Raw genomic sequence first — 22,910 nt, forward strand, 5'->3', positions numbered from 1 at the left:
TGACAGCAACTTAGAATTATTGGGTTGATGTGGGCTGAGACTAATTCTCAGGACTTGTGACATACACCAGCTGCTCATATGACCATCCACTTCCTGCTCTCATGGCTTCATGTGACCCTGATTGTGGGGCTAAGCAGGTGCTACACCTTGCCCAAGGGTGATCTGCAGGCTGGTGGAGGAAAGGAGTGCCTTACGCCTCCTTTGGTAGAGATGTACTTCCATACCAGCATCCAGAGTGTTATATACGCTTGTCAACAAGAGAGGGCAATGGGAAGGACATGGCTAATGGAAATTTATATGAATTTTAAAAAGCTAGGGTTTTTATTTAAGTGGTGAGAGATTGAAATCTAGAGACACAAGGTACTGTTTTTGTTGGGATCTGGAGCAAAAGAAGAAGAAGCTGCTGGAGGAACTCACTGGGTTAGGCAGCATCTGTGGAGGGAAAGGGGTCATCGAAAGGGGCTTCATCTGCACTGAAAGAGGAGAGGGAACATGGCCAGCATGAAAAGCTGGAGGGAAGGGATGGGATAAAAGCTACCAAGTGTTAGGTGGAGCTAGGTCAGGAGAAGTTTGGTTGTCAGCTGGAGTCAGGTAGGGGAAATGGGAGGTGATACAGTAAGTGAAGGTGACAAACATCTGTATGTGATGGAACCTAAGAAAAGAGGAAGATGGAGGATAGAATAAAAGAAAGAAGGTGGGAAAGCAGATGGGAATGGTGGGGATTGAAATCTGTTGGGATTCAGAGAGATCTGGGTGTCCTCTGAAAGTTAATTGCAGCTTATTAAAGCTTGAGTTAGGCTGCATCTGCAGTATTGCATTCAGTTCCGTTTGCCCCTTGATAGGGAGGATGTTGAGTCTTTGATAGAGTCGGCAAAAGAGGTTTACGGGGATGCTGCCTGGATTAGAAGGCATGTATGAGAAGGGGAGGTAGGACAAACCTGGGCTGTTTTTCCCTGGACCAAGCAGAGGTTAAGGGGAGACCTGGCCAAAGTCAGTAAGATTGTGTCTTTTTCCTTGTGTTGAAATGTCTAATACTAGAGGGCATGCGTTTAAGTAGAAGTGGGAAATTGCAAAGATGTGTGGGGCACATTTTTTTACACAGAGACCGGTACATGTCTGAAGTGGTAGAGGAGGCAAATACAACAGAGGTGTTCAAGAGACTCTTAGATTGGCACAGGGAATGGAACAATATGGACATTGTGTAGGCACAAGGGATTAGTTTAGTGGGCTTTGACACTGTGGGCTGAAGGGCCTGTTCCTGTACCATACTATTCTATGTTCAGTGTAATGTATAGGTATGGCAGGCAATCCGCAAGGCCTGTATTGTAAGAGTACTGTGAACAGGTTCGGTCTCCCTACCAAAGTACAGAGGAGTGTGTGATAGAGGAGTGAAAGCAGACTAGACCTACGCTCTTGAGTTTGTAAGAATGTAAGGTGATCTCATTGGGAGATATATATATATATATATATATATTCCAGCACAGCTTTAAAGGATGGACACAGTTGATTTTTTTTCCAGGTTGTGCTGTCTAGAACCAAGGTCTTGGTTCCACAATATAGGTTGCTCAATCAGGGCAGAGGTTGATGAAATTTCTTCACTCAGAGTAAGCTGAAGGTCAAACTACAAGGAGAGGTTCCACAAATAGGACTGTAAGGCCGGAACTTAGAATGTGATAGGATGCTGATCAAAGTATTCATGGTATTAATGTCAGGTTATAAGGTTTGTCAAATCTATTACAGATTTTCATGGTTTAGGTGAATCAGTAGAAGATAGTATTTGGATTTTTAGTGTTAGATATAATACTGCACAGATTAAGGCTCTTGTAGTGACCTATGACCCATGACCCAGGGGGTGATGATCTCTGGAGCAATGACTTCTGTACCATGTTACATGGGTTGACGGGGTGATGGCATCTGTATTGACCTGTAGGTTGATGACCCAAGGGGAAACGATCAGTGGATCTGATCAGACTTGTGGGTCTTGACCAATGGGGTAATTCCTCATGTTGTGATTACCTGTGGGGTGGTTATGAGTCATTCGTCCACACTCAATGCTCACTTCCACGAGGTTGTCCAGTTTCTCAGGCTGCCAGTATCTCATACCGACACACATAGCCTTCGTGGCTGCACCAAATCCTGAGCCTAAGGAACAAAGAGGCGTCAGTGCTCTGTCAGTGGCTGAGCTGACTTTGTCATGAGGAGCATCCCATTCCACCTGAGGCTTCATATGTACCTTTCTTATTGAAGGGTGTGTGCCAGCCCATAAGGTAGTTGTCCGGCTTCAGCTGGGAGCAGCCTTCAATGGTGGCTAGGTCTGGCTGTCGTTTGTGTATCTGCTCAACAATCTCAACATAAGCCTTCACCATCTCACGGTAGAGGTCTGTCAGGGACCAGATATCTGAGAATTCAGGTCAAAATGTGATGAGAGTTTTGACAAATTCTTGAATAAATACACATCCCCATGCCCTTTCCACAGCCATCCCAACAGAACCCAGTTGTACAGAGGCTGGCAGCAAGGGGCCCTCAGGGGCAGCTGAGCCACAGTCCCTGGAGCAGTGCAGTACCATCCCAAGATGTTCTGTTCCTCATCTCTCAGCCTGTGCAGCAATGCAAGGGTCTGCCAAGATCTCATAAAAATTATCAACAACACTTTAAATAGTTCTAAATATTATACATGCTTTTATTAATCAAATGTAAGGAGAAAATACAGTATATTGTTTCTGTCAGGACCCCTAAAATAATGATGCACAGAGGGATCCTTGAGTCCAAATCCATAACTCAAGTAGGTAGGATGATATTAATGTCAGGTTATAAGGTTTGTCAAATCTATTACAGATTTTCATGGTTTAGGTGAATCAGTAGAAGATAGTATTTGGATTTTTAGGTAGTGTTAGATATAATACTGCACAGATTAAGGCTCTTGTAGTGACCTATGACCCAAGGGTGGTGTTTGCTTTCATTGCCGGGGTAATGAGGACAAGTCAAGAAAACATTTGCAGTTGTATAAAACTTTGGTTGGGCTGCACTAGAAGCACTAGATGCACTGTGCATTTCTGGTCACCCAATTACAGTAAGGATCTGTACACTTTAGAAAAGGTACAGAAGAGACTTACCAGGATGCTGTCTAGACTAGAGGGCTTGAGCTAAAAGGAGAGGTTAGACAAATGTGAGTTGTGTTTTCCTAGAATGTCAGAAGCTGATGAAAGATTTGATAGAAGTTTATAAAATTATGAGAAGTATAGAGTAAACAGACTGAATTCTAATTCCAGGGTTAAAATGTCAAATAGTTAGAGGACATCCATTTAAAATGAGAGGGGAAAAAGTTTAAAGGTGATACGTGGGGCAAGTTTTTTTTGTTTACACAGAGGGTGGTGGGTGCTTGAAACAGGCTGACAGGGGTGACAATAGAAGTAGGTACAATAATAGTCTTTAAGAGGCTCTTCGATAGGCAGTGGAGGGATGTGTACCATTTAGTTCAATTCAGCTTTGTGTTTGGCACACCCGTCATGGCTGAAGGCCCTGTTTCTGTGCTAGACCATTCTACAGTATAATCTATGTTCTAATAACACATTAAAATGCATTAAGTCCAATATAGATATAGAAGCAGGTGTTGACTATCTCCACCCACAACCCCACCCCCTGAGCTTGCTCTACCATTCATCCAGATCATAGCTGATCAACCTCAACATAGCACATTCCATATTCCTTCATTCCTGAACTATCTAGAAATCTACTGATAGCTATCTTCAATAAACTCGTTGACCAAGCCTCGCCTCCACTCATCTTTTGGGTAGAAAGTTCCAGATTCATCATGGCTGATTTATTATTCCTCTCAACCCCATTCTCCTGCCTTCTCTCCATAACCTTAATGTCCTGACTAATCAAGAACCTATCAACCTCCGCTTTAAATATACCCAATGAATTGGCCTCCACAGCCATCTGTGTCAATGAGTTCCAGATTCACCACACTAGCTAAAGAAATTCTTCCTCATCTTGTGGACATCCCCCTATCTGAGGCTGTGCCTCTGCTCCTAGCTCCTCTAATATAGGAAACGTCTTCTCCACATCTACTCTATTTAGGCTTTTTAATATTCAGTAGGTTTCAATGAGATCCTCCCTCGATCTTCTAAACTCCAGCAAATACAGACCCCTAGCCATCAAATGAGCCTCATACATTAACCCTTTCATTCCCAGGATCATTCTCTGAACCTCCTCTGGACTCTCACTAATGCCAGCACATCTTTTCTTAGATAAGGGGCACAAAACTGTTCACAATATGCCATGCGGTCTGACCACCGCCTTATCAAGCCTCAGCATTACATCTATGCTTTTATTTTGAAATTAATGTTAACATTGTGTTTGCTTCACTGACTCAACCTGCAAGTTAACCTTTAGGGAATCCTGCACAACGATTTCCAAGTCACTTTGCATCTCTGATATTTGAAATTTATCCCTGTTTAGAAAATAGTCTACACCTTTATTCCTTTTACCAAAACGCATGACCGTACACTTCCATTTACTATATTACATTTGCTACTTTGCCCATTCTCCTTATCTGTCTAAGTCCTTTTGCAAGCTCCCAGCTTCCTCAACACTACCTGCCTCTGCCCCGCTACCTATTTTCATACTGTCCACAAACTTGGCCACAAAGCCATCGATTCCGTCATCCAAATTATAAAACGTGAAAAGAAGAGGTCAGACTAACTGGCCTTTAATTTACTCTTTCCTGCCTCCCTCTCTTCTTAGAGTGGAGTGACATTTGCAATTTTCCAGCCCTCCGGAACATTTCCAGGATCTAGTGATTCTTGAAAGATCATTACTAATGCCTCCATAATCTTTTCAGCTACTTCCTTCAGAACCCTGGGGTGTAGCCCATCTGGTCCAGGTGATTTATCTACCTTCAGACTGTTCAGCTTCCCAAGCACCCTCTCCCTAATAATAGCAATAGCACTCACTTCTGCCCCCAACACTCTCAAACTTGCAGCACGTGTGTAACGCAGTATATTCCACAGTGAAGATTGACGCAAAATACTTATTAAGTTCCTCTGCCATTTCTTTGTCCCCATTGCTACCATACCAGCATCATTTTCCAGTGGTCCATTATCTACTCTCGCTTCTTTTATTCCTGTACATCTGAAAAAAATCTTTTTGTATTCACTTTTACATTGTTGGCTAGCTTAACTTCATATCTCTTCTTTTCTCTCCTTATGGTTTTTAAATTGCCTTCTGTTGGATTTTAAACAATTCCCAATCCTCTAACTTCCCACTAATTTTTGCTATATGACTCCTCTTTTTCTTTTATGCTCTCTTTGACTTCCTTTGTTCATCCTCCTTTTATAATACTTTTTCATCTTCCGAATGTTTCCTAATTATTCCCAGAAACTCCAGCCATTGCTATTTGGCCATCATTCCTGCTAGTATCCCCTTCGAATTAACTTTGGAATGAATGTCAGTGATGCTTCACTACCACATGAGATTAGTGCCTTTTATGCTCACTTTGAAAATGAGAATAAAATACAGGTGTAAGGATCCCTGCTGCACCCGATGACCCTGTGATCTCTGTCTCAGAGGATGACATTATGTTGTCTTTCAGCAGGATGAACCCTCGCAAAATGGTCGGCCCGGATGGAGTACCTGGTAAGGCTCTTAAAACTTCGGCCAACTAAGTGGCAGGGGTATTCAAAGATATTTTCAAATCTCACTGATAAGGTCAGAAGTTCCCACTTGCTTCAAAAGAGCAACAATTCTACCTGTTTGCAAGAAAAGCAGTGTGAGTTGCCTCAACGACTATCATCCAGTAACACTGACATCAACAGTGATGAAATGCTTTGACAGGTTGGTCATAGAGAGTGTGGTGAACTACATATACCTGTCTGGATATGCCCCCACTGCTGACTGCTCCTGTGGCTCCTCCCACTGACCGTGGCTCCTCCCACAGACCCCGGTATAAAGGCGATTGAGGCCTGAGCCCTGCCCTCAGTCTCCAGGTGGTCAATTGCTGCTTGTTCTTTCTTCCAGTCAATAAAAGCCGATATCTCGCCTCACGTCTCAGAGAGTCATTGATGGTGCATCAGAGAGAATGAATGCCTGCCTCAACGAGGACCTGGAACTACTGCATTACAGGAGGAATGGAGACGGGCTAACCCCTTTTGACATCAATGAATCTGGGGTTGAGAGGGTAAACAGCTTTAAGTTCCACGGCATCCACATCACCGAGGACCTCACGTGGTCTGTAAACACCAGCACACCAGACGGTTGAGGAAGTTTGGTATGGGCCTCCAAATCCTAAGAACTTTCTACAGGGGCACAACTGAGAGCACCCTGACTAGTTGCATCACTGCCTGATATGGGGACTGTACCTCCCTCAATCACAGGACTCTGCAGAGAGTGGTGCGGACAGCCTAGCGCTTCTGTAGTTGTGAGCTTCCTGTGATTCAGGACATTTACAAGGACAGTGTGGAAAAAGGGCCCGTGGGATCATTGGGGACCCAAGTCACCCCAATCATAATCTATTCCAGCTGCTACCATCCGGGAAACGGTACCGCAGCATAAAAGCCAGGACCAACAGGCTCCAGAACAGCTTCTTCCACCGGGCCATCAGACTGATGAACTCACACTGATTTGAGTGTACTCTATATTACATTGACTGTTCTATTTATGATAAATTATTATAAATTACTATGATTGTACATTTAGAGGAAGAAGTAACATAAAGATCTTTACTCCTCATGTATGCAAAGGATGTAATTCAATTTAATTCACCTATTGGCACAATAGATTTACAGCAGAGGCAATCTCAAGGGCTCTCCATGTGGCCTTGGATCACCTGAACAACACAAATACCTATGTCAGGATGCTGTTTATTGACTTTAGCTCAGCATTTAACACTATTAAATCATTCCCACTGTCTTGATCGATAAGTTACGAAACTTGGGCCTCTGCTGCTCCCTCTGCAAATGGGATCCTCAACTTCCTAACCATGAACTACGAACCATGAAGACTGTGCTGTACTGTTCTATGTTCACTAACAGTCAGCTGATGCATTCCAAAGACCACAATCAGTGCAGATTTGCAATAACATCTCCACCTCACTGACAAATTAATACTGGCACACCTTGGGGGTGTGTGTTTAGCCCACTACTTTAATCTCTCTATTCTCATGACTGTGTGGCTAGGTAGAGATCAAATGCCATCTATAAACTGGCTGATAATGCATTGTTGACAGAATCTCAAATGGAGACAAGGGCGTTCAAGAGCGAGATGTACCAGCCAGTTGAGTGGTGTCGCAGCAACAACCTTGCACTCATTGTCAGTAAGACCAAAGTTACCGGTTATAAGTTATAATGCTTGGTTGGCGTAGAGCATGGTGCCAGGGGTTGCTTCCGACAGTGGGAGAGACCATCGCATTTCACTAGACAGCTACTGCCTGCCTCAAGCTGGGCAGCCCCCAGCCAATAAGGTGCTGGCCTGCCACAGTCAGTCTTCTTATTGTGTGCATGGGGATAATGAATTATTCCATGAAGAGCTGACTGTAACTACTGCACCAGACAAGAAAGAAAACAAATCAAATAAGACAACTCCCTTCAAGTTGGGATGCTGGAATGTCCACACAGTGATGGCTGGAATGTCCACACAGTGATAGCTGGACTTGACCAAAACCTCAAGGATATTGAAGATGCACAAAGAACAGCGGTCATTAACAATGAGCTACTGAGGCTCAAGGTACTGTAGAAATAGCTACCCTACAAGAAGCACGTTTGGCAGATTCAGGTACACTGAAGGAAAGGGACTACACATTTTTCTGGCAGGGAAAGAACCAAGGCAAGCCCTGTGAGCATGGAGTGGGTTTTGCTGTTAGGAACTCCTTGTTACAGATGGTAGAGCCACCAGAAAATGGATAAGAACAATTTATGACTCTCCGCCTACACACCAGTCATGGCCCAGTATCTCTCGTCAGTGTGTATGCCCCTACCTTGAACTCCAACTCTGAGGCAAAAGACATGTTCTATGACAAATTAAAAGCTGTTGTCAGGAATACTCCCAGTGATGAACACCTCGTTCTCCTTGATGACTTCAACGCCAGAGTGGGAGCCGATAACGATTCCTGGCCGTCTTGTCTTGGCCACTTTGGAATTGTCAATATAAATGACAATGGACAATATCTCTTGGAGTTCTGCTCCTATCATGGCCTGTGTGTAACTAACTCCTACTTTCAGACGAAGTCGCAGTACAAGGTCTCATGGTGACATCCACGGTCTAAACACTGGCACCAAGTAGACACGATTATCACCAGGCACTCTTTCATCAACTCTGTACTAATCACACGCTCATACCACAGTGCAGACTGCGATATGGATCATGCTTTAGTATGCTGCAAGATCAAACTATGTCCGAAGAAAATTCACCATTCCAAATAAACTGGAAAATCTCACATCAACACAACAGAGATGAAACAGTCAGAAAAGGCTGACCAGTTTGCCAAGTCAGTACAGGGTGCTATGACTACCTCCTCACAAGGAGATACTACAACAGAACAATGATCATACCTTCGCGACAGCATCCACAAATCAGCACTCTCTATCTATGGAAGAGAGACCACAAAGAGCAGTGACTGGTTTGAGGCAAAGTCCAACATCGTGACTCCTGTCATCGAAGCCAAGCATGCAGCTCTCAGAGTACAAGCGCTCACCATCCGACCAAACACTCCAGGCTCTTCGAGCTGCTAGAAGCAAAGTGCAGCAGACTGCAAGGCAGTGTGCAAATGAGTACTGGCTCCAGCTCAGTGAGGACACTCAGACAGCAGCTGTAACAGGCAACATCAGATTGATGTATGATGGTATCAAGAAAGCCCTTGGCCCATCGCAGAGCAAGACAGCACCCCTGAAGTCATCCAGCAGTGAAATAATCACCGATAGAAGCAAGCAGATGTTACGCTGGGTAGAACACTACTCTGAGCTCTATCCGAGGGAAAATGTTGTTGTTAGCTCAGCCATTGATGCCATCGATTGTCTGTCTACCAGTCATGGATGAACTCGACTCCGTACCAACCATTGAGGACCTCAGCCAGGCAATTGACAGTCTGGCCCCAGGGAAAGCTCCTGGCAATGATGGGATTCCTCCAGACCTGCTCAAACACTGCAAGAGCTCACTCCTCGAACCTTTACACGAGGTCCTCTGTCAGTGCTGGAAGGAAGCAGCCATACCACAGGATATGTGCGACTCCAAAATCGTCACTTTGTACAAGAACAAAGGTGATAGAAGCGACTGCCACTGCCCGAGTAGAAAAAGGCAGCTGAGCTTTGACCAGCAACCAATCAGCATTTTGGACTGATTAGCAAGAGCAAAATAAAGTACAACAGCCATTGTTGGAGGAGACAGATTCAGAGTGGTGATCTTGAGACTTTATCTCTTTGAGGGTTCAGTGAAGAGGCTTTAGTCAGAGAAAGCAAAAATAAAAGCTTTAGGTAAAGTGTTTTTTTTCCTTCTCTTCTTTATATCTGCTCAGTTATGACAGTATAGATGCCAGGCAGGATAGTGGAATGCTCCTCATGTAGGAATGCAGGGAGACCTCCAGTGTCCCTGACAACTACAACTGCAGGAAGTGCATCCAGCTGCAGCTTCTAACAATCTGCGTAAAGGAGTTGGAGCTGGAACTGGATGAACTCCGGATTATTTGGGAAGCTGAGGGGGTGATAGATAGGACACTTAGAGAGGTAGTTACACCCAAGGTGCAGGACATAGAAACCTGGATGACAGTCAGGAAAAGGAAAGGGGGTTAAGGAGCCAGTGCAGAGTACACTTGTGGCCACCCCCCTCAATATCAGGTATATCACTTTGGATACTGTCAGGGGGGATGACCTAACAGAGGAAAGTCACAATGGTCAGATCTCTGGCACTGAGTCTCAGAGGGAAGGGGGAGAAGAGGCACGCTGTGGTGATAGGGGATTCGTTAGTTTAGAGAATGAACAGGAATGAGATTCTCATATGGCCTGTTGCCTCCTGGGTGTCAGGGTCCAGGACATCTTGGATCAAGTCCTCAGCATTCTTAAATGGGAAGGTGAACAACCAGATGTCATGGTCCATATAGGTACCAATGACATGGGTAGGATGAGTGACGAGGTTCTGCACAGGGAGTTCAGGCAGTTAGGTTGTATCCAGGGTTGTATCTCAGGATTGTTACCCATGCCATGTGTTAGTGAGGCTGGAACTAGGAAGATTATACAGTTTAACACATGGCTAAGGAGTTGCTGTAGAAGGGAGACATACTGTAAGATTTGTGGATCATTGGGCTCTCTTCCATAAGACAAAGACAAAGGAGCAGAAGTCGGCCATTCGGCCCATCGTGTTTGCTCCGCCATTTTATCATCAGCTGATCCATTCTCCCATTTAGTCCCACTCCCCCGCCTTCTCACCATAACCTTTGATGCCCTGGCTACTCAGATACCTATCAATCTCTGCCTTAAATACACCCTAAGACTTGACCTCCACTGCCACCCGTGGCAACAAATTCCACAGATTCACCACCCTTTGGCTAAAAAAAATTCTTTTTATCTCTGTTCTGAATGGGCGCCCTTCAATCCTTAATTCATGCCCTCTCGTACTAGACTCCCCCACCATGGGAAACAACTTTGCCACACCCGCTCTGTCCATGCCTTTCAACATTCAAAATGTTTCTATGAGGTCCCCCCTCATTCTCCTAAACTCCAAGGAGTACAGTCCAAGAGTGGTCAAACGTTCCTCATATGTTAACCCTCTCATTCCTGGAATAATTCTAGTAAATCTTCTCTGAACCCTCTCCAAAGTCAGCACATCCTTTCTTAAATAAGGAGCCCAAACCTGCACACAATACTCCAAGTGAGGTCTTCCAGGGAAGGTGGGACCTGTATAAAGGGGCGGTTTGCACCTGAACTGGAGGGGGACTAATATCCTAGCAGGAAGAATTATTAATGCTGCATGGTGGGGTTTAAAAGTAGAGTTGCAGGGTGATGGGAACCAGAGTGCCAGAACAGTAGTGGAGAGGTTGTGGAGGCAGATGCTGGTAAGACCTCAGACAAAGTCAGGAATCAAAAGGTTGACCGTGGTGAAACTAGTGTCCTGAGCTGTGTATATTTCAATGGAAGAAGTATCAAGAGAAAGGCAGATGAGCTCAGGGCATGGATCAAAACCTGGAATTATGATATTGAAGCAATCAGTGAGATTTGGTTGCAGGAGGGACAGGACTTTATAATTCTGGGGATCTGTTGTTTTAGATGTGACAGAGCGGGAGGAATTAAAGGAGGAGGGATGGCGTTATTAGTCAGGAAAAATGTCACAGTAGTGTTCATCAGGACAGACTGGAGGACTCGTCTAGTGAGGTGTTATGGGTGGAACTGAGAAATAAGAAAGGTGTGACCACATAAATGGGTCCACAATCCTGGGAATTTAAAGGAACAAATTTGTAAAGAGATCGCAGATTGTTGCAAGAAACATAAGGTAGTTATAGTGGGTGATTTTTACTTTCCACATATTGACTGGGAATCCTTTAATGTAAAAGGGACTAGATGGGAGAGAGTGTAAAACATGTTCAGGAAAGTTTCCTTCATCAGTACACAGAAGTTCCAATGAGAGAGCCTGCAATACTGGATCTGATAGTAAGGAATGAGACAGGGCAGGTATCAAAAGTTGGTGTAGGAGAAAATTTTCCATCTGGTGATCACAATGCCATTAGTTTCAAAGTAAATATGCAAAAAGATAGGTCTGGTCTACAGGTGGCGATTCTAAATTGGAGACAGGCAAATTTTGATCAGAAATTATTTGGCAAGTGTGGATTGGGACAGCCTGTTTTCTGGCAAAGGTGTACTTGGTAAATGGTGAGCCTTCAAAAGAGAAATTTTAAGAGTACAAAGCTTATTAGAATAAAAGGTAAAGTTAACAAGTGTAGGGAACCTTCGTTTTTCAAGAGATATTAAGGCCCTGGTTACGAGAAAAAAGGAGGTGCATTGCAGGTATAGACACGTAGGAGCTTATGGAGTACAAGAAATGCAAGAGAACACTTAAGAAAAAAATCACAAGGGCTAAAATAAGGCATGAGGTTGCTCTAACAGACAAGGTGAAGGAGAATCCTAAGGGATTCTACAGATATGTTAAGAGCAGAAGGATTGCAAGGGACAAAATTGGTTCTCTGGAAGACCAGAATGATAATCCATGTGTGGAGACAAAACAGACAATGAAAACTTAAATGCATTCTTTGCATTTGTATTTATAGGTCTATAGAAGTGAGGCAAAGAGGCATCAACTTCATGGACCCTATATAGCTTACAGAGGATAAGGTGTTTGCTACCCTGAGGCAAATCAGGGTAAATAAATCCCCAGGGCCTGACAAGATATTCCCTCAGACCCCAGGGGAGGCAAGTGCAGAAATGTTGTTCTACTGTTTTAAACAGGGTCTAAAGAAGAAGGAAATTATAGGCTAGTGAGTCTGATATCAGTTGTGGGAAGGTATTCTAAGGGTCTGGATATATGATATTTGGATAGACATGGACTGATTAAGGATAGTCAGCATGGTAGGTCATGTCTAACCAACATTACAAAGTTTGTCGATGAAGTTACCAGGAAAGTTGTTGAAGGCAAGGCAGTGGATGTTGTCTATGTGGACTTTACCAAGATCCTGCATGGCAAGTTGGTCAAACAGGTTCAGTTGCTCGGCAGTCAGGGTGAGATAGTAAATTGGATTAGACATTGGCTTTGTGGGAGAAGCCAGAGAGTAGTTATAGAGGGTTGCCTCTCTGACTAGTGGTGTTCCATAGGAAGAAGTGCTGAGTCCTTTATTGTTTGCCATCTATAGTAATGATCTGAATAATAATGTGGTTAACTGGATCAGCAAATTTGCAGAAGACACCAAGATTGGGGGCATAGTGGACACTGAGGAAGGCTATCATGGCTTGCAGAGAAATCTGCATCAGCTGGAAAAGTGGGCTGAACAATAGCAGATAGAATATAATGCAGACAAGTACAAGATGTTGCACTTCAATACAGTAGGTCTTACACAGAAAACAGTAGGGTACTGAGGATTGTGGTAGAACACAGAGATCTGGGAACACAGGTCCATAATTCATTGAAAGTGGCGTCACAGGTTGATAGGATCATAAAGAAACCTTTTGGCTCATTGGCCTTCATAAGTCAATGTGCTGAGTACAGGAGATGGGATGTTGTGTTGACATTGTATAAGACATTGGTGAGGCCTAATTTGGAGTATTGTGTACAGTTTTCATCACCTACCTACAGGAAAGATGTAAGCAAGTTTGAAAGAGTGCAGAGGAAATAATGTACAAGGATGTTGCTGGGACCAGAGGACCTGAGTTAAGGAAAGATTGAATAGGTTTGGACTGTATTCTTTGGAATGTAGAAGACTAAGAGGAGATTTGATAGAGGAGTACAAAATTATGAGGGATATAGATAGGGTTAATACAAGCAGGCTTTTTCCACTGAGGTTGGGAGCAACTACAACCAGAGGTCATGGCTTAAGGGTGAAAGGTAAGAAGTTTAAGGGGAATGTGGGGGGAAACTTCTTCACTCAGAGGTTTGTGAGAGTGTGGAATGAGCCACCAGCACAAATGATGTATGTGAGCTCGATTTCAATCCTTCAGACAAGTTTGAATAGGTACATGGATGGTAGGGGTATGGAGGACTACTGTCCCAGAGCTGGTCAATGAAAGTAAGTAGTATAATTGGTTTCAGCATGGACTAGATGGGCCAAAGGGCCCAATTCTGTGCTGTACTTCTCTATGACTCTATTACTCTATAACAAGTTCCAAACACCAACCACTCTTCCTACATTTCTTCATCCTCACCCTAAACTTATGGAAGAAGGGGAGTGGCTCACTATCCAGCCTATCAGTGTTTCTCAGCATTTTGTCGACCTCTGTCAGGTTTTCCTGCGCAAGGAAAATAACTACACCCTCTCCAATCTCTCTTCATATTTGAAACACTGAAAACCAGCCAACAACCCTGTGGATCTCCTTTGCACCCTCTCCAGTGCAATCCCTTTTTCCTGTAGTGTGGTGACCAGAACTGTACGACATACTCCAGCTACGACCTCAGAAATGTTTTATTGACTTGCACTATAACCTTTTGGGTGGTGGGGTGGCGATATGTCTCTATCAGATGAAGTGTAGGGTGCTCCTTCACTCTGCTAGCCTGCACGTCACCCTTGGGAAAGGTGTAGCACTAGCTTTGCCCTCTGATCAGGGTCACGTGAAGCCATAGGAGCAGGTGGTGGATAGTAGTACGTGCAGTTGGTGTAGATCAAGTCCTGGTTATGCAACCACTGACGCCAGACAGACAATCTCGGAAGGGTATTGATAACACCTATCTTGTAAAGACACTGTCCAGGAGGCAGTGGCAAACCATTTCTGTAGAAAAATATGCCAAGAACAATCATGGTCACAGATAGAGAAAAGATTATGAAGAGCTTTGGATTAATGACAGATTTCCATCCATGATTGCCCACATCATATAACATGGCATATAATGATGGTCTTGACTATAACCTTAGGTATATGGGGTGTCCAGCACCTCTGGTGAAAGGGCTTGTCATGACCATTCCAGGGCAGCTCACTCACCTTTGGGCTCCTGTGTCTCCACGTAGCTGTTTGCATGTGACAGCAGCCACATTTCAGTGTAGCACTTCGGCAGGAAGGCTGAACGAGGTGAGAGTAACTGGCAGGCCTCATATCCTGCTGAGATAGGGACACGCCTGTCCTAGCATGTGAAGTCAGCTCTGGTCGACTGGGTGGAGAGCGAAGGGCATGCTAAGGTACAGATGCCATGGTCATCCACTGCAACCGAGAGCCCAGTTTGAGATGACTACTCGTACCAATGAACCCAGACTTCCAACGACAAGAGACTGGAACTGTCCCAGTTTATCCTCTCCGGCACAGGCCTCCTGTCATTGTTGGATATGATGGACTTAATTGGAGATAACTTCCAACTATATAGCTAGTTGGATATAACTAACTATAAACTTAAAGCTCTAATAGTCTGTGCACCAGACAATGAATGTAACCATCCCACACAGCTTCTTTTCCAGCCTGTTTACATTTGCTGCCACTTTCAGGAATCTAAATCCCTGATAAGTACAGCCCAGTGTCACACCATTTAACTAATATTCTGCTTTTCCATAAGTTATAGGGCCATGATTAGGCCATTCAGCCCACTGAGTCTGCTTCATGATTTAATTACGGTTGATTTTTTTCAACACCATTCTCCTTTCCTGTACATAATCCTTAATTTCTTTACCAATCAAGAACTAACAGTCTCTGCCATAAAGACACCCAAAGACAGCCCTCTGTGGAAATGAATTTCACAGATTCACCACCCTCTTGCTGAAGAAATTCCTCCTCATCTCAGTTCTAAAGGGATGTCTCTTTATTCTGAGGCTGTGTCTTTGGATTCTAGTTCCTCTGAGTAATAAAAACATCCTCTCCACGTTCCCTTTATTACAGACCCTTCAGCATCTAGTATATTTCAATGAGATTCCCCTCCTCCTTCTTGAACAAGTAAACACCCAGAGACACCAAATGCATGTCATACTTTGCTGTTCATTCCCAGGATCACTCTTGTGAATCGTCTCTGTATCCTCCTCAAGGTCAGCAAATCTTTCCTTTAATATTGAGCCCAAAACCTAACACCTTCTGTTGTCTTCATAGTGTTGCCACATTATTCCATCTGCCAGTTCCCCACCACTCCTCAGCTCATGAAAGTGATGGAATAATAGATTTTTAAAGTGTAAAAGAAAAGGAAAATAAGTAAAAAGAAACAAAATGTTTTCTACTGCAAGGGTCAGAAGATTCTATGAATAACTGGGGACTCCAATGCTATCTTCAAATTGACTGATGGTGCTACTGCTGTTGGTAAAGTCACAGGTGGTGAAGAATCAACATACTGGGGTGAGATGGGACAACAGCCACAACAGCCTCTCATTCAGTGTCAGCAATTATAGAGAGCTGATTGTTGACTTCAACAGGAAGGAGGTTAATATGTGTCATTCTACACTGGAGAATCGTCAATGGAGAAAATTGTTAACATATCTGATGGCTGTCCTGGGCCCAGCATATAGGTGCAATAATAAGGAAATTACAGCAGCGTCGTTACTTTAAGAAGTTAAGGAGCTTCAGGTTGTCATTGAACACTCATGCAGATATACTGTTGAAAGTATCCCAACTGATGGCATGATGGTCTAATATGGTAATTCACATGCACTGGATTGTAAGAAGCTGCACAGAGTAGTGGACTATGCCCACAGCCCTCCCCACCATTGGTAATATCTACAGGAGGCACTGGCTCAAGAAGGCAACATCTAACATCAAATCTCCCCAACATCCAGGTCATGCTGTCTTCTTGCAGCCACCCTTGGGAATGAAGTACAGAAGCCTGGAGCTCCCCACCAGGTTCAAGAACAGCCATTTCCCTTCAAACCAACCAGCGAAGCCTAATCACCAGAGTTCAGCAACACTGTGATCACTTTGACAACTTTGCACAAATATTTATTTATTTTATTCTCATTGTGTTTTCTTGTAAAAAAAAACTTGTGCATGATTTATGTTTATGTTTTTCTTGTGAAGGCTGCTTATCTGTTGCGATGTTCCTGTGATGTTGCTGCAAGTTTCTCATTACAACTGTGCAGACATGTGCTTGAGCATATGATGATAAATTCTACTTTAATTTTGGTTCCAGTCCAAAAGCAGTACAACTGACATGGGATCACAGAGACTAGTTCCCACCATAATCTGATAAATCCAATCAAGTCTGGGCTCAGAAGTCCATGGAAATCTGGTATTTCCATCCCTTTGGAACAGCCTGGTCTATTGTGGTGCAAGCCTCTGTAACCCTTCTCGCTCATTACTTCTAACTTCCTCCAACCCACCAAGTTCTCTGCATTTCGCCTCCTTTTTTATATTCCTGGTCTCCATCACATCACCCTTGCCCACCATGCCTTTAAACATTGTTATTGTACCCACCTCCCCAACTTCTTCTGGAAGCTCATTCTATATATTTACCAACCACTATGTAAAGAAGTTGCCCCCTCAGGTTCCTTTCAATTCTTTCTCCTCTCACCTAAACATATGTTTTCTAGTTTCTGATTCCCTTTCCCAGAGAAAAATATTGTGTGTATTCAAATTGTACGTGACCCTCTTGATTTTGTACATTTTTCTAAGTCAAAAACAAATATGCCGAAGTTTCTGTACACACAGGTGCAGTGAAGAACTTGAGGGCAGCATCTCAAGCACAGAGCAGCAGATGAGCAGCATTCACAAAAAACACTTAGACGTAAATCATACAGAACTTTCAGAGAAAGGTGGTTGGATCAAGAATTGAATGGTTGAAGGGAAGGGACGGTCACCCCTTCTGTTCTATGTTCTAAGAAATAAAGTCTTTGCTTCCCCAACCTCTTCCTCTGACTCAGGCCCTTGAGTCCTCACAACATTCTTGTAAATCTTTAGTGCACTCTTTCTAGTTTAATGCCATCTTTCCTATAATAGCGAGATCAGAATTCTATACAATATTCCAAACACAGTTGCTCCAATACCTTGTATAACTACAACATTATGTTCCAGCTTCTATAAGTGCCTTGACTGATCAAGGCCAAGGCTAACCTTCTTCACCACCCTAACCACCTGTGATACCACATACCGTAAGTCCCTTTGTTCTACCACACTCCTCAAAGCCATCCTGTTCACTGTGAAAGCCTTGCCCTGATTGACTAAACAAAAAGCAATGTCTTGTACTTAATCTGAATTGAATTTGCCATTCTTTAGTCCACTTAACCAGTTTATCAAGATTCCCCCATAAGTGTTGTTGACCTTCTTCATTGTCTACATTAGCACTTATTGAGAGATGGATCTTTCAGAAGTTAAGCAGCAGGGGCAGGAGAGGATCTCTGAGTCTCCCTAGTCTGCTCTTACCATTCCATTAGATGGCAGCTGATCTTCAAGCTCCATCTTCCAGCTTCATTCCTTCATTTTTTGATTGCCTCACTAACCAAATATCAGTTGATCAAAGTCCTGATTTGGAGAAGATACTGGCTATTTGGCATCACCATGATCTTGGAGTTCTGCAGATGCTGGAATATGGAGCAAAAGCAAACTGCTGGAGGAACTCGACGAGTCAGGTAATATCTGTGTTTGTTCTTGAGGTTTGATCTGTTTCTGCACTTAGCCTACCTTAATCTGAAGCTTAAGAAAAGCTGCTAACTGGCCAACTGGGCCATGTTTAAGAGTAGAGGTCAGCATTCTCTAATGGAATGGGAGACATCTTGTCTATTTACATTCACTCATCAGCCTGACATTGGAATCCTGTTCTACATACACTTAACATTATTTCAGAATCAGGATCAGGTTTATTATCACAGGCATGTAATGTGAAATCTGTTAACTTAGCAGCAGCAGTTCAATGCAATACATAACCTAGCAGAGAAAAAAATAATAAATAACATTAAAAAAAATAATAAACAAGTATATCAATTACATATATTGAATAAATTAAAAAATGTGAATATATTAAAAAAGTGAGGTAGTATCCAAAGCTTCAATGTCCATTTAGGAATCGGATGGCAGAGGGGAAGAAGCTGTTCCTGAATTGCTGAGTGTGTGCCTTCAAGCTTCTGAAACTCCTACCTGATGGTAATAGTGAGAAAAGGGCATGCCCTGGGTGCTGGATGTCTTTATTAATGGACGCTGCCTTTCTGAGACACTGCTCCCTAAAGACGTCCTGGGTACTTTGTAGGCTAGTGCCCAAGATAGAACTGACCAGTACAACCTTATGCAGGTTCTTTTGGTCCTGTGCAATAGCCCCTCCATACCAGACAATGATACAGGCTGTCAGAATGCTCTCTGTGGTACATCTTAGAAGATTTTGAGTGTATTTGTTGACATGCCAAATTTCTTCAAACTCCTAATAAAGTATAGCTGCTGTCTTGCCTTCTTTATGATTACATCGATATGTTGGGACCAGGTTAGATCCTCAGAGATCTTGACACCCAGGAACTTGAAGCTGCTCACTCTCTCCACTTCTGATCCCTCTATGAGGATTGGTATGTGTTCCTTCATCTTACCCTTCCTGAAATCCACAATCAGCTCTTTTGTCTTAATGACGTTGAGTGCCAGGTTGTTGCTGCGGCACCACTCCACTAGTTGGCATATCTCAGTCCTGTACGACTTCTCGTCACCACTTGAGATTCTAACAACACTGGTTGTATCGTCAGCAAATTTATAGATGGTATTTGAGCTATGCCAGAATAGCATGGGACAGATTAGACCACAGTGTAGCAGAAAATATGCCAGGGGTCTGACTGCATTGGCTTTGTCCACTTCTCTAATTTCTCAAACAAGAGAAGATCTGCAGATGCTGGGTATCCAAGCAACACACACAAAATGCTGGAGGGGCTCAGCATTTTGTGCGTATTTCCCAAATTTCTCATCCCTCTTCCTTTGATCACTGGTTTGTCTTCTAGCTTTTACCCCCTTCCCTTGGAATGTTCAGTCCAGTGCATTATTTCATTCAAGCTTACAAACTGTTTAGGTCCTTGCAAACCACCTTCCTTACAAACCAATCAGAAGTGAACACCAAGAGCCAAGCAACAGAAGATTAGCCGTGAGGTCTGACTCATATAACATGCCCATGTAAAAACCTGGTCTGGTTAGATTGGGGGGTGGGGGTTGGGTCTGTGCTTCCTCTGTCTGACAATCCTAAAAGGAGAGTGAAGGGTTGGAAATGAGAGGGTGGTGGGAAGGAAATCCTCTATAATGTAGGCTAGTGAGAAATGAGGTCACTCCGAATTAAGGCCTATCACCAATTCACCGCCCATCACTGCATGACAACTTTCTACCTGGCAAGGAGCCATTGCTGAATGTCAGACCCCCTGCCATCTGGTAAGGGCTGTTCAGTACACAGTCATTGTACTTCAAAGTAGTCATTTAGTGGCCAAGGGATTTGGAACTTACCCAGCATCATAAAAGAGACAGCAGGAATCCAAGTACTTTCTCATCATCAAGTCACAGAAACAGGGCTTTCAGCTCACCGAGCCTACGCTAAAGCCCCCATTTTTATAATAACCCTAGCTGAACCCATTTTATCCTCCCCACATTCCTATCAATAGCCTGAACAGACCTCTCATAAACAATGAGCTCTTAATCTCCCAATCTACCTCACTGAGATCCTCAAATTTATTTGCCCTCCCGCATCTTACTCTTGGCATCTGTGACATTCTGGTCTGTGTTTTTCTTCTTTTTTACTACTTTGATGTACTTATGTATGGAATGGCAAACAAAGCTTCTTACTCCATCTCGGTCAGTGTGGATAGGGTGAAAAGCTCCATCTCGGTCGGTGTGGATAGAGTGAAAAGCTCCATCTCGGTCGGTGTGGATAGAGTGAAAAGCTCCATCTCTGTCGGTGTGGATAGGGTGAAAAGCTCCATCTCGGTCAGTGTGATTTGGTCGGTGTGGATAGGGTGAAAAGCTCCATCTCGGTCAGTGTGATTTGGTCGGTGTGGATAGGGTGAAAAGCTCCATCTCGGTCAGTGTGATTTGGTCGGTGTGGATAGGGTGAAAAGTGTGATAATAACCAATACCTTTCCTTTTCCCCAGATTTTACTAATCACCTACACACCCAGGACAATTTACAGCGACCAATTAACCTACTGATCCACACGTTTCTGGGATGTAAGAGTAAGCGCATCAGAAGGAAAGCCACAAATTAACAGCGAGAGGGTTTATCTGAAAGAGTAACCCTTGTGTATTGGGAAACAGGTACTAATCATAAGGATCTGATGGTTCAGTCAAGCATAAAGTTGTTCTCATTAAATTCTTACCTGATACAAGTGTCTCTGCTGTCACTATGTGCATGACTGTATTGTCACTGACAGGCCACTCATCGGCTGATACTGTAATCCCTTCCAATCCACCCAGAGCTTTCAGCTCAGAGAGAATGACCACACCTGAAGGACATTTCTCCCACCTGGAATTCCTGTAGCCCAGCGCATCACCAACTCCACCCAGTACCATGGCAGCCTTGTAGAGTTCCATTGCTGGGAATGAATTCCAATGCTTTGCCTTGGAGAATATATCAGGGAGTACAGGCCATCCCCTGGGAGCAGCTCTTTGCACTGGTTAGTTTGTTATATATAGTGTCTCAAGTGCAGCTTCAAACTTATGTAGACTGGCTGTTCCCAGTGACATTCTCTCCCACTGTAATCAGCTAGAGTATTTTTGGAAACAGCACTCAGTCCCATCGAATAGCAATTAGCTAACACACAGTTTATATTGCTTACCATCTCAGAAATAAATATTGTCTGATGCCTTTGTACTATAATGGAGGAATGCCCCAACTGGAATTTGCTTTTATCTTTGTGATTTTCCATGTTAACCATCCCATACAGTGCAGGCTCCCCATCTCGAAATAACTCATCCAAGCTCCCTCACTCTTTCCGCAAGTAATGTTCCGACGTTTTCTGCAATCACTCTGTTTCTAGTATTCCATTGGAGCCCCAGTGACCACCAGGACACTGAGAAGCAGATAAGTTGAGCAGATCTGGAAAGGTGCAAAAATAACAGGGCTGTTGTCATGGGTGATTTCAGCTTCCCTAATACTGACTGGCGTCTCCTTAGTGGAAAAGGTTTTGAAGGAACAGAATTTGTTAGATGTGTCCAGAAAGGATTCCTGACATAGTATATGGACAAGCAGACTAGAAGAGAGGCCATACTGGGTCTAGTAATGGGTAACGAACCTGATCAGGTAGCAAACTTCTTGGTGGGCGAACATTTCAGAGACAGTGACTACAACTTTCTGACCTTTAGGATAGCCATGGGCAAAGTTTAGAGCAGATGATATGAGAAGTGCTTAATTGGATAAGGGCTAATTACAATGGTGTTAGGCAGGAACTGGGGAGCATAAATTGGGAACAGGTGTTTTTGCAAAGGTTTCAATAGGTACATTTAATGTCAGAGAAATATATACATCTTGAAATTTACATAGAAATCTACAGCAAATTACAGGCCCTTCGGCCCACAATGCTGTGCCAATCACGAAGCCTACTCTAGTAACTGCCTAGAATTTCCTTACCACACAGCCGCCTGTTTTTCTAAGCTCTATTTACCTATCTAACAGTCTCCTAAAAGTACTCACTTTCACCACCGTCACTGGCAGCCCATTCCACGCACCCACCACTCTCTGCGTAAAAAAACTTACCTCTGACAACCCCATTGTACCTACTTCCAAGCACCTTAAAACTATGCCTCCTCATGTTAGCCATTTCAGCCCTGGGAAAAAGCCTCTGACTATCCATACGATCTATGCCTCTCATCATCTTATACACCTCTATCAGGTCACCTCTCATCCTCCATCACTCCAAGGTAAAAGGCCAAGTTAGATAGAGCTGTGGACGTCCCCCCCATCCCTTCCCACCGATCTCCCTCCTGGCACTTATCCTTGTAAACGGAACAAGTGCTACACCTGCCCTTACACTTCCTCCCTCACCACCATTCAGGGCCCCAGACAGTCCTTCCAGGTGAGGCGACACTTCACCTGTGAGTCGGCTAGTGTGGTATACTGCGTCCGGTGCTCCCGGTGTGGCCTTTTATATATTGGTGAGACCCGACGCAAACTGGGAGACCGTTTCGCTGAACTCCTACACTCGGTCTGCCAGAGAAAGCAGGATCTCCCAGTGGCCGCACATTTTAATTCCACATCCCATTCCCATTCTGATATGTCTATCCATGGTCTCCTCTACTGTCAAGATGAAGCCACACTCAGGTTGGAGGAACAACACCTTATATACCGGCTGGGTAGCCTCCAACCTGATGGCATGAAAATTGACTTCTCTAACATTCGTTAATGCCTCTCCTCCCCTTCTTACCCCATCCCTGACATATTTAGTT

At 43.8% G+C, this 22,910-nt stretch overlaps 1 protein-coding gene across 2 annotated transcripts in view; it reads right to left on the reverse strand.

The window, feature by feature from the left end:
- adprhl1 (ADP-ribosylhydrolase like 1) overlaps positions 1 to 21,135 on the reverse strand; it is a 59,927-nt gene extending 38,792 nt beyond the window's left edge. Inside the window, exons 1-3 of one of the 2 annotated variants that reach the window (XM_073046101.1) lie at positions 20,846 to 21,135; positions 2,234 to 2,398; positions 2,017 to 2,142 (exon numbers count right to left, since the gene is read on the reverse strand). In XM_073046101.1, coding sequence (XP_072902202.1) covers positions 2,017 to 2,142; positions 2,234 to 2,398; positions 20,846 to 21,059 — 505 coding nt within the window. In that variant the 5' untranslated portion in view covers positions 21,060 to 21,135. The remainder of the gene's footprint in view (positions 1 to 2,016; positions 2,143 to 2,233; positions 2,399 to 20,845) is intronic. The other variant, XM_073046102.1, reaches the window with a different exon arrangement.
- Positions 21,136 to 22,910: the final 1,775 nt, after the last annotated feature.

This window comes from Hemitrygon akajei, chromosome 5 (genome assembly GCF_048418815.1).
Source record: "Hemitrygon akajei chromosome 5, sHemAka1.3, whole genome shotgun sequence".
NCBI lineage: Eukaryota > Metazoa > Chordata > Chondrichthyes > Myliobatiformes > Dasyatidae > Hemitrygon > Hemitrygon akajei.